The sequence below is a fragment of the Larimichthys crocea genome, chromosome XXIV (genome assembly GCF_000972845.2).
Source record: "Larimichthys crocea isolate SSNF chromosome XXIV, L_crocea_2.0, whole genome shotgun sequence".
NCBI lineage: Eukaryota > Metazoa > Chordata > Actinopteri > Sciaenidae > Larimichthys > Larimichthys crocea.
In genome coordinates this window covers 5,888,550-5,901,095 of record NC_040034.1, presented here as the reverse complement: position 1 = coordinate 5,901,095, position 12,546 = coordinate 5,888,550, and the positions used below count along the sequence as shown (strand labels likewise).

At 42.3% G+C, this 12,546-nt stretch overlaps 1 protein-coding gene across 1 annotated transcript; it reads left to right on the top strand.

Moving 5' to 3' along the window:
* The first annotated feature begins 2 nt into the window (after positions 1-2).
* Positions 3-12,107, top strand: LOC104933782 (microtubule-associated protein 1S). The gene is made up of 10 exons (XM_027274857.1): positions 3-243; positions 1,549-1,644; positions 3,075-3,157; positions 3,541-3,678; positions 4,031-4,532; positions 4,764-4,850; positions 5,528-8,025; positions 8,120-8,255; positions 8,331-8,548; positions 9,148-12,107. Exons 1-10 carry the CDS (start codon positions 81-83, stop codon positions 9,301-9,303), a joined length of 4,077 nt encoding a protein of 1,358 aa, XP_027130658.1. The 5' UTR covers positions 3-80; the 3' UTR covers positions 9,304-12,107.
* Positions 12,108-12,546: the final 439 nt, after the last annotated feature.

Genomic DNA, 12,546 nt, shown 5'->3' with positions numbered 1-12,546 from the left:
CATTCCAGCGCACCAAGCTGTCATAAAAGGCGCTGTCAGGCTTTTTCAATGACATCACATCCAACTGCAAGTTTTCCAACATGGCGTCCAGCCGGGTACCGGAGAGGGAGGTCCAGGCGGAGCCGAGGCGCGCTGCGACCGCAAACCTCGACTTCTGCCTCCACAAATACTCCCTGCTCATCATTATCGGACGGACCGCTCACCTCAGACAGACGGGACACATCAGCGGGGAGATCGAGCGAGGTACGTTTATTATAAGGCGCCTTTCTCACAGCTACTGTACGCCGCTTTGTTGTTTTTTTCCCTTTATATTCGCATGAAAACACGCAGACGCTTGCAAGTCATCACCGAGGATGCTACACTGACCCCCATTGCAGGGTTTATGTAATTTTATCTACCCTACTGACCGAGGATGCGTCATCTGGCGGTACCATCACCATCAGCATCAGCATCATCTCACCCCTCTGGGTGCGTTATAATTAAAAGCAGTCTGGAGCGGCCTCTGTTTATCGTGATGTAATGAGAAATGATGCATTTTGGGCATGTTGATATTTAATCAACACATTGCCACTTGTGACCGACCGTGTGTTTATGTAAAGCGGTGACTGTGGAGACGTGATGACCTAATACAGTGTGTGTTTTACTGTCTGAGAAGGGAGCTATAATTTGCGTGCATGTAAAAAAAAAAAAATATCTGCATAGAGGGTTATTAACATTTAATCACTGTGTGGTGAAAACCAAATATCTCCAGCATGTCAGAGATAAAACAGGCCTGTCTACAGCTGTGTGACATGCACTCTTGTGCTTTAAAATGGTTTATTTCTTTGTCTCTTGTTATGTATGTTGTGTCGTACCCTCACTGGCCACTTTATTACAGCTGTACAATCTAATGCAATCCAATACAACAGCTCTGCCTTGAATACTACTATTATGAAGATTATATACTATATTCATTCTTTGTTGACACTGTCACAAAAGCGAGAATTCTGTTTTGTGTGTGTTATTATTTTTTATTTAGTATTTAAGGTTTTACTAAAAGATTCATCCAACTCCACCCTTCACATTTTGTACACCTGTTTAAAAAAACAAACTATAATTTTTTTTTAATCTTTGGTTTATAAAGCTCTTGGTCCCACCTATTTATTTATTAGATTTGCTTTGAACCTATGAACCCTCTAAAGCTCTCAGCTCTTCTGGTAGAAGCCTTTTATTCGCTCCTAAAGTCAGAATGAAAACCGACAGTGAGGTGTCGTTTTATTACGATGAGCAGCATCCCAGAGAACCTGAGGGCAGCAGACAGTGTTCATATTTTTAAAAGCAAACTCAAAACCGATCTTTTCTAGCCTGGCTTTCACTTGAACTATATTTATATATTTGTCTGTTCCTACATTTTAATCTGGGGCAGTTATTCTGGTCCATCTAAAAGTTTCTACACCTGATTTGCTGGAATGAGTAATGCATACATCTACACATTACAACTTAACCATTCACATATGTATGTGTTATTTATGACATAGTAAAACTAAGTACTGTCTTTTATGTCTCCAGGTATTCGCTCATGGGACGTCGACTTAAAATCCTGTAACCTGAACCTTTATCTCCAAGAATTTCTCTCCCATCACACAGCATCTTTCAAGGGTGCAGGTAAGTAACTGTGTTGATTTGACTCCTTGCTCGAACTCTTTCACCTTTGAATCGCACGGAAGAGTCTCGTCCCCATGGCAACCCATCAGTTTGTCCAGTCAGGGGTCAACGAGGAAGGAAGGAAGGAAGGAAAGTGCTGGAGCAGTCGGGTGATTGTTAAACATGGGTGGGCCCTTTGGCCAGAAAACAATAGAGATCTGCAACCAAGCTGTGCCACCTCTCTTTTTGTACGTGTTACAGCCTTTTTAGTATGCAGAGCCAAGGACAAGCAGGGGAAATGGTGAAAGGCAGACAAACATCAGAGTCAGACAGTTACAGCTGTGCTGAGGAGTGAGGCGATGAACACAGACAAGCACAGACACATCTCTATTTTAGGGAAGGACAAGATGGCAGCCAGAAAGGTTTCCTGTAGTAAGAAGCTATAAATGTTTTTTTGGATACCATTTATAAAACATAAGGCTCGATGGAAGGTCAGAGAACGAGAGGCGACTTGAAGAAGTAGTTTGACAATTTGGGAAATACACTTGTTGGCTTTCGTGCTAAGAGTTAGATGAGAAGATCGTTACCGTTATGGTAAATACTTGTTATCTTAGCTTAGCATCATGACTGGAAACGGGGGGAAAGCTAGCCTGGCTCCCAAAGGTGGGTTCAAATGACAAGTTTAACTATTTCTTAACTGGATCAGTGAATTTCTCAGGGTTAACAAAACATAAACTACTAATAAAACCACACCATGTCACTTTTATATGTTGTTTTCTACAAGAATTAAACGAATAAAATGTAATTAGTCATATTTAGCAGCTGGTAGGCAGATTTTGTGACAATTATAAGCTTGATATTTAGCGTACAGCCATGAGAGAAGTACATCTGTTTCTCGGATTGCCTTTAGGGACTGAATCACAAAGATGTTTCACATTTGAACTGTTCCAAAATTGGAAAGCATGAAAATGTGAAATATGTAATTCAGTGCCATAGGCAGTGAGGAGTGGGCTTTTCTTGTTTCTAACTTGAATTAAAGACAAAGAAACTTTTGTACTTATTTGGGTCATTATTTTCCAGTTGGCTGTGTCCGCCCGCCTCTGTATCCTCAAACGTTGATCCAGTTCTCCTCGGACTGGATATTAGCTGCAGATTGAGTTAACTTGGCATCTCATCCTCGGACAGTACCTCTGACTCAGCGGTTCCACTCTTCTTCCTTCCTCTTTTTTTCTCGCTCAGAGAGTCAATCATGCGCCCGGTTATCCCAGTTTACTTTCTCGTCGACTTCGTCTGAGTTCCCGTCCTGTTTGCTCAGATTTGTTGGCTTGTCTCCGAACTCCTCCTCAACTCTGACTTTCCCCATTTCTTGTTTGCTTTCCCTTGGCTGTCTGTCTTTCTCTATCTGTCTGTCCGTCTCTTTGTATTCTTTGTTTTTCTTTCTGCCTCTTCAGGGCAAAAGTGTCTGCGCCACAGTACCAGAGTGTTGGACACTCAGGTGCTGATCAGTCCATTACAGGAACAGGTTCATTCAGAGGTGAGGGGATAAATCCTGGTTCTTGAAGATAGTTGACCAAACCAGGTGTTGTAGTGATGCAGGGTTGCAATAATTCTGATGTTGATTTATTTTTGTTGCAATTTCTTAGCCCCTTCAGCTTATCAAGCCCCTACAGCAGTTTAGCCTGTGGGGTAACGCCAGAAATCTTGTTTTGTCTAACCAATAGTCTTCACCCTAAAGATATTCAATTTACAATGATATAAAGCTGAGAAATTAGAAAATAGTTCCATTTTTGAAGCTGTTGCCACTCAGTGCTTGGTATTTTTGCTATAATGAATGAAAACTGGGGGGTTGGGATAGTAAGAAAGATAGGAAGTAACGATGCAAAAGAAATAATCTTCCTGTCTCTCTGGTTCGGCCAGGTGTTGGCTCTGCTGTCCAGGGAATCGGCCCATAAGCTGTTGATCTTGGCCGGCCAGAGTGTGGAGGAAAGCGGAGACCTGCTGTTTCACAAAGGACTGTTCTCACCACACCAACTGAAACAAATACTTACAGAGAAGGTACGTCAGAGAGTGTCTCGCTGACTTTTGTTTCTTTGATAATAAATGTTCAGTTGTTCATTCAGGTGCTTATTATGTGCATGTAATCTTGAACTTCTATTGATTTAGGCTGCTATTAAATCACAGAAAGCAGTCATGATTTCCCAGAGTCTGGTGTGACATCTTCAGACCAACACTCCAAAACTCAAAGAGATTAAATTTACAGAAATACACAAAGAGGAAAAGCAGCAAATCTTCACAATTAAGGAGCTAGAACTGGATTTTTCAGGCAGAGACTGACAAACTGTGCAATGTAGACACTCTGCAGATAATAAATCTATTGGATACATGCTGAGATATGCTCTGTCTTCAGTTCATAGATCAACAGAGCTCTGGCCTCTTCTCCAAGCTGAGTCTGACCCTCAGCTGTCCCAACATCGGCCATTGGAGGAAGACTCTCTTGGGAAACGAGCCTGTGCAGGGTCCTTTCACTCTGCACATCAATCCCCCAGAGGTGCTGCCTGCCATGGAGGCCCTGGGGGAATTCACCTCCCTCATCTCTAGTACCCTTTCCCCTCCATCTCCCTTTGAACTCCTGCCTCCTCCCATCACCGTGGGCTTTCTCAAGCTGTCCCGACCATGCTGCTATGTGTTCCCTGCCGGCCACGGTGATTGTGCTTTTTTTGCTGTTAATGGATTCACCATGCTGGTTGATGGCGGGTCCGACTCTCAGGCCTGTTTTTGGAAGCTGGTCCGTCACCTTGACCGAATTGATGCAGTTTTGTTGACCCACATTGGGACAGAGAACCTCCCTGGAGTCAACACCTTCCTGGAGAGAAAGGTGGCTGAGTTGGAGCTGAGCTCTGATATCAAAGGTATGAAGTCAAGTCAATATTTTTGAACAAGAAAAAGGGTAGAAACCTTTAAGAAGTGCAACAAAGGAGCGACCCCTCTGTCAAGAAACAAGGATGGTGGTGTTGTTGCTGATCTTCCTGCAGGAAAATGATATTATGAAGAAATGTTAGGTGATTTCTCTGTAGTCTTCTTTACCTGTTTCATCTTGTTCAAGTGTTTCTCTGTGTCTTTATATACTTTTATCTGAACAGATGACTCGTCTAAGAGGCTCATCTCTCCAGAGCTCGGAGTTGTGTTCTTTAACGCCCCCAGCAGGTTGCATTTGGAAGAACAGCCTTGTGAGTGATACATTAAAACTATTCTACAGTACTTAAGAAGATTTGACTGAGCGGGGAATATGAGCTCCTATTAATCAAATGCATGTCTATAAGCATATTGACATATTAAACTGCAATATTAAAGATACACAAGGCACTTAACTTTGTTGGCCTTTTGACACTGTAGTTATGTTGTACATCTTTGTGAAAAGTTCATTCATGACCTTTGAAACAGTAATTTTACAAGATGCTCCCTAATTAAAAAAAAAATCCAAAGCTTTTAAACATGCTGCAGAGTCTTCTTCAGATGAATTTGTCATGGAGATGATTTGCAAATCAAACTTTGCAAATTTTTTGAAACCTGCAAAGTTTGCATCCATAAGCAGGCTTGTATCCTATCTCTGTATCCTGCTTGTATTTTTCTGCAGTCAGCACTACGGTAGCAGTTTGTTTGGAGCCATTAACTTTTAATAATTTTTCATAATAATCAAGTTGTTACTTGGAGTTATTCACTGTAAGTAGATTTTCAGCAGCCTGCGTTGTCCACACTTTCCATCAGTTTGGGCCATTTTTCTTACTCTGTTTCCATGCATGTAGCTAGTTAGCAATGTGGGAAGATAACTGCTACATTATTAGTGCTGATGATATGTAATGGGAAAGGAGGCTATCAAGTAAATGTATCATTTTTCTCATGTCAGGTGTGGACAATGTACTGAAGAGCACAGATCAGGCGGCCCTAACCCTACGCTTGTTAAAGAAGTTAGACATCAGACCACAGCCATTGTTTCGACCACAAGGGATCCCAATTGAGCCACTTACCCTGTTCCAGAAGATGGGAGTGGGACAGTTGGATTTGTACATCCTCAACCCAGGCAAAAGCAGTCAGGAGTACCAGACATTTATGCAAAACTGGCCTGATGCAATGTCATCAGCATCCAAATCCCAAACTCTTCCCCTCACCGCCCTGGCCTCGGTGTCTGCCCTACTTGTGTGGCACCCAGCGTGTCCCCAGGAAAAGGTGGTCAGGGTGTTGTTCCCTGGTGTTACCCCACAGGCAAAACTGCTGCAGGGGCTGGAGAAGCTGAAGGGACTGGCCTTTCTCCAGAAACCTACAGTGACCACTGAGGACCTGGAGAGGCTGGGGGAGGACAGAAAGGCCAAGAGGACAGAGAGCCAGGACAGTGTGAAGTCTCAAGGGAAGGAGGCAACACTGAAACATGGAAAAGATCGGGGAGTTAAAGAGGAGGGAAAGGAGGTACTTGTAAAGGAAAAAGGAAAATTAATAAACGGACTCTCTACAAGAGATGCTGAAAAAACCAGAATCAAAGAGACAGGCATGAAGCAAAAATCAGCATTGTCAGAGAAGAATACTTCAAAGAAAGGAGGAGGGAAGGACGGGAAAAAGGAGGAGAAGTCTATCAATAAAGAGGAGAACGGTGTTGTGAGGAACGATCAGGGGAAAAAGGATGTTCCCAAAGCAAAGAATGAAAATAAAACTAAGCTCAAAAAGGACGCAAAAAATGACTCTAAAACGGGGGCAAAGAAAACAAGAAAACCATCAGGAAATGAGGCAAATAATGGCAAGAAGGTAAATGTAAACGCTGAATTGCCAAATAATAATTCAACAAAACCAGATGCTGGGGCGCCAGAGGGTCTCAGTACAGAACAGAAGAGTCAAAAACCAGAGAAAGAGTCTGAACAGAACCTTTGTGGCTCTAAGATGTCTACCCCTGAGGATATGACAGCTGATTTTCTCAGGCTCCGGGAGGAAACTGCAGCGCAGGTGGAAACAGCAGATAAAGGAAAGCAGAATAGCAGTGAGTCAGGAAATGCAAAGTGCACTGGAGGCCTGTGCAAAGAGACAAATGATAAAGCTGCTGATACTCTAGGGGAAGAAATAGCAGGCAACACAGGGATAATGGAAGGAGAGAGTGGTGATAATGGAGTGCGAAATAAGGCTTGGACTGAAGAGAAAGCTAATGCAGACCTGCAGAAGGCACCTATAGACCAGCCTGGAAATCCTACTAAACCAGCAAAAGTTGTAGGATTTCCTTCTCCCTTGAACAAGGCACCAAAGAACGAGCGCACAGTCCAGCTTGACTTAACCCCAACTGAATACACTCTCCTGGACGGGGCTTTGAGAAACAGCCCTCCATCACGATCCTCTCCAGAGAACCAGGCTCCAATCAGCCCCGACGAGGAGACCGTAGAGCCTGCCTCCCCTGATTCGCGGCCCAACAGTGCAGGCCACACTCCTTACTGTCTGTCCCCAGATGATGTGTGGTGCAACAGGGCAACACTCAGTAGGTTACAGGCCCAGATGGGTAACGTAGACTCAGCCGACGTTAACCAGTCAAATGGATCATCCAAGCAAAGTGGGGGGGAGCTATGCCAGACCAAAACTACTCCAGAGAGCCACACAAATCCCAGAGAGAAGCACCTAAGTTTCCTGTCTTTGGGTACATTTAAAGATGGATCTTCAGACCCCTCTCCGTCTGTTACCACCACCACAACACACTCGATGCCAGCAGAGGTGAGTTCACCTCAGTCCACAGAAGTAGATGAATCGCTGTCCATGTCCTTAGAGCAGGGACCAACCACACTGAGCCAAAGAGAGGGGGATGACAGTGTTCATCACTCCAACTCCAATGGAAGCCATTTTGTGGGGATGTCTTTACCAATGAAGAAGCCTCCGAGATCTTTAGGGCAGGGTTCAGAGATGGGTCGGCCTCCAGCGCCTAACACGCTTCATTTTGATGCATCAGTCCATGATGTGGATCTTTGTCTGGTTTCCCCCTGCGAGTTCAAGCATTTCAAACCAGCTGACTCCAGCTCAGGTGCGAGCGAGTCTTCCAGAGGAGCCTTTGCTCCACATCATCACAGCAACAACAACAACCCCAAAGACACGTCGCCCAGCGAGTCAAATGCCCCCGTCTGCACGGAGGACTGCCCATCCACCACAGCGGACGGAGCTCTGGACTCAGATGAGGATGAGTCATGTAGTGAGCCGTCCAACTCCACCCATGACCTCCGCACTAGTCAGGTTCTGCCCCAGGACCCCCTTCCAGCCCCTCTCAGGGACAGTCCGCCCCTGCCACCACATCCTGATGCCTCAATGCCCGTCCCTCAATCTGACTCAGATGCTCTAGGGAAGAGAGCAAAATCCACCAGCATGCGAGGGAAAAAAACAGCAACGGTGAGTTTGTCATACTCTATAATGCAGTTTGTTTTGATTTTGAGGATGAAAAATGGAATCCAACAATGGTAATCTAACTTTTTAATGTCACCAGCTTACTGAGGCCTCCCAAAGATCAGGGAAAAGCCGGACAGGAAGCCAAAGTGGAGTCACAAAGGGGAATGTCTCTTCTACCCGTACACCTTCCTCCACCACCCGTTCAGCACCAACAAAATCCTCACCCAATCCAGGTACGAGGTGTAAAATGTAAATGATATAAAATACTGTAAACGAGCAGTTTCATGCAACAGTTTCTCCTGTCGCAGTCCCAAAGTCTAACTCCGCTGGGGAAGTCAGTGTGTACGTGGACCTGGCCTATATTCCCTCTGGAGCTTCATCTCCAACGGTCAATGCGGACTTCTTCAGATGCATTCGCTCCTCCTGTTACATCATCAGCGGCGGCAGTCCAGAGAGAGAAGAGGTGTTGAGGCATACGCTGGACGCACTTCTGGATAGCAAGCTATCCTGGCCTGACACTATGCAGGTAAACACACACACACACACACACATACACACAGTTTGCTCCATTGCACATTGAAACATATATAACATGATGCTGGTGGTTGTCATATATAGCGATGAGCCTTCCGGAAGATATAACCATTGCGATATATGATTTATAGTCCTACAGCGTGTAAATTGAGTTTATTGTTGAATCAAAGGTATAAAGAAAACTGATTTCAAATAATTAAACTGGATTCGGTGCTTGCTCTGACTGACATTACGTTGATCAGGCAGGTTTATATAAACATGATCAACCTGTTTTTACAGTACAGTGTCCTTTATCGGCTGCTTATGATGTCTTTTCCACAAGTGAATGACATCACCATCACTAACATGGTTTACTAACAGGGGAATTTCCTTTTTGTATGCAGGGAAAAAGTTCTTTTTTGACAGGGCAAAATAGGAATTTCCTATATCTTGCTAAAAAACACAACTTAAGCTGTATTCGTATTCGTGATTCTCTGCAGTTACCGAAAACATAGTTAGCAACTTTGAAAGTTCTAGAGGTCAAATGTGAGCAACGCTGCAGACATGTCCCTTCCTTTTTTGATCGGCCTATCCTTTTCTTTGTACCTCCAGGTGACAGTGATCCCCACATTTGAGTCGGTGCCGATGCAGGAGTGGTACCAGCAGACGCTGGACAGACAGAAGGAGCTGGGCATTACCGTACTGGGATCCAACAGCACCGTCGCCATGCAAGACGAGACCTTTCCGGCCTGCAAGATAGAGTTTTGAGGCTGCATGGTGAATATGAGCTGAAGGATGGAAATGTGTGTGTGTGGGACAAGAAAAAAAGAGTGAACGCTAAAGGCGTGACAGAAATATAAAGTTACAGTTTATTGGGAAAAATTATATGGCCTCTTTCTACACAGCTGAGTGTACCTCCCTGGTTAATCACTTCTTTGTGGGCTAAAAGCCTTTATTTCTCTTCATCCAAGGAGAGGACACATTGATGTGGGGAGTATTGCATGAATTTTTTGACCCATGACCCTGTGCAAAGCAGGAGAGGAGATCACACTGGCTGCAAGAGAAGCATGTCGGGCTGCAAACACGTGGATACATATGGAAGCCAGTGTCGTAGATTAGTCAATATAGTTAGCATACGTGGGGTTACAGGCGCTATGAGTAGGCTTGTTTTTTTTTATGCATTCAGCACTGAGGTGTGATAGTGGTCTGCGCTATGTTTAAAGGCCATTTTGCTGCTTTAATATTTAATTAAAGGTTTTCAATTTGTCTTATCAAACTGCTCCAGATACTCACAGATGACAAGAGTATGCAAACTTTCGTAAATTTGTCTGATTAGCACAGGAGATGTATGTATATCGTAAAAAGAGTCTAACCTTTGGCAGTGTGTGTTTGTTGTGAGCACTGTAAGCAGACATGAGGTGAGCTGTGTTATGTGTCGTGACTGCTTTTTCAAAAAAAAAAAGCCACCGTGGCTTCGCTGTTGATCTCAGAAATATTCTGACCAAATGCGACGCGTCTGATCTGAGATTACTGAATCTGAGTGTGCAAAGTCAAATCTGTCAGCAGGGATTCGAGTACCCGATTAGATTTAACAACATTACAGCAATCATCTTATTAAGTATAGTAATTAATTGTAATTCATTAGAAGTGCTTAAATCGTACTAATCAGGAATTGGACAGCAAATGCTTTTTGTAGAAATAGATGTTCACTTGTTATCTTACTCAAAAAAAAAAAACATGACATGTATTTTGAATGTGGATATGATCATGAGTTTATTGTTGACAAATATTTTGCACAGCATAAAATCATAGTGTTGTCACAGTGGGTGGTCATGACAGCTTTCCAAGTTGTACTTTGTAAATACAGATAAATGAAAATTCTGATTCTATTTATACTTGGAGCAAAGTAATCCTGAAACACAGTGTGCACCTTGGCGTTCAAATTAATTCTTAGCAAATCTTGCAATAATAAATGACGATGAATGAATATGTGCTTTGGTTTATAAAAGGAGCAGTTCCTTTAGTGGAGATTCTTCTGGAGGTATACAGCCCTGATTCCAAACAAGTCGGGATGCTGTGTAAAATGTAAATGATGTCTATGATCTCCGAACCAATTTTAAAATGGGGACACTTCATGTCAGTCCATCTCAGATGAGCTCGGGCCCAAAGAAATCCGCGGCATTACCGGATGTTGCTGATTTATAGCTTTCTCTTTGCATGGTTAGAGTCTCAACTCGCATGTGAATGCAGCGACGGACTGTGTTTACCGACAGCTCAAGCCCATGTAGTGATGTCTTTTATGCAATCATAGCCTGAGGGGTCAAAGGTCAGCCTTGCTCCTTACATGTAGAGATTTCTCTGGTTTTCTGAATCTTTTATTGATTGTAACTGGTGAAATGAATTCTCTGCTAAACAAAGTGGTGAACCTCGCCCCATCCTCGCTTGTGAACTGAATCACCTGTTAAAATTTACAAGTGTTGAATGTTCAAACAGATGTTTTGATGAACATTGAAATTGTCAATTTTTTTTTGATCTTGTCCTAACTTCTTTGAATATGTTGCAGGCATCAAAGTCAGAATAAGTGCATTTTAACAAAAACAATAAAGTTGATCAGCTTTAACACTAAATATCTTTTTTTATTTATTCAATTGAATATATAGGTTGTAAACGATATGCGAATCATTGCATTTTCTGTTACAAAGTGTCCCAACTCTTTTGGAATCAGGATTGTACAATTACATACACTCTCAACTCAACTAACTAAAGACCTAACTAGCTATGAGGACGTTACGGATCTGTAAAATAAAGCACTTTGTAATAAAACAAAGCAATTAGTAATGTAATTACACTGTAATCTGCCCATTGTTTTCATTTTTATTTCCTCTTATCCCAAACTGGACATCCAAGAACAGCTGTCATAATCAGATCAGGTGTAACTAAATTACATCTGATTACACAAATGTGACATGCCAAAGCGTGAGATCACAAAAACGTCGCTGACCATTTTCCCAATCTGTCTGGATGCTGCCACTAAATGCAGAAAAAATATGTCATTGTGATTTAGTATCTCTAAAATATCTGAAAGATATTTTGTAATTACACAAACGCACAGTTGCTATTTTGTGCAATCATCTTCAATTTCTTTCTTCACTTTTTCAAACCGCGTTCAAGTCACACATGTTGTCCAAAATTCATTACAACCCTAATGATCCCTTCTGAAACTTTTACCCACTTTTGGCTGCCAGATTAAATCATTTATTGGGGTTGAACTAAATCTGTAATCATGGATAAAAATGACTTGAACCCCACAGTAGCCAAGTGAATTGTAACTATGTGTATGTGTCCCGCATGTATAAAATACTGTATGTACCGTATGTTGTTTCATTCATGATATTCATGAAGACAGAGAGCACTGTGGGAGAGCGTGTGGGCGGGTGGGATGAAAAACTTGACTGCTGAGATGAACATTGAGAACCTTTCACTTTGTAATTGTCTGTAAGTACATACAGTAACAAAATGTGTGGGTTGTGGAGCAGAGAGTAATGTTTAAATAAAGAATGTGCATCACCGTGTAAAAGTGTTTTTTGTTTTTTTGAGAGAGAGAGTCGTGCAGGTTCTTCAGTAATGCTGCTCGTGGACTGAAGTCAACAGAAACATTTTCTGTTTCAGGATTTAAAGTTTTGTACTAACAAAAGATTTTAAATATGTCAAAAGAACAGAAAGAAAAAGTTAGGTTAAAGATACATTATCAGTGAACAAAAGATCGCAAAGTGTCTCTGTATTTATTTAGTTATGAGTTTGGTCTCCTTTTATTTTCAGTGATTTAGTGTTTGCAGTACACCTACAGCTTTCTTCATGCTGATGCCATAGGGAAACTTTTTTTTCTTTTTTACCTATTATTATCAAGTTATTCACAGAATTTAGTGTAAATAGTATTTGTCCTTGAGTTTATTTAAGGTGGAATGTTGAATATTCTGAATGAAAATGTTTTATTTTAAATGAAACATTGGG

Excerpts from the sequence above, each read along its gene's own strand:
- LOC104933782 (XM_027274857.1), top strand. The coding sequence starts at position 81 with ATGGCGTCCAGCCGGGTACCGGAGAGGGAGGTCCAGGCGGAGCCGAGG. Across the intron at positions 3,679-4,030 it reads AACAAATACTTACAGAGAAG|TTCATAGATCAACAGAGCTC; the intron begins GTACGTCAGAGA and ends CTCTGTCTTCAG. Across the intron at positions 4,851-5,527 it reads GCATTTGGAAGAACAGCCTT|GTGTGGACAATGTACTGAAG; the intron begins GTGAGTGATACA and ends TTCTCATGTCAG.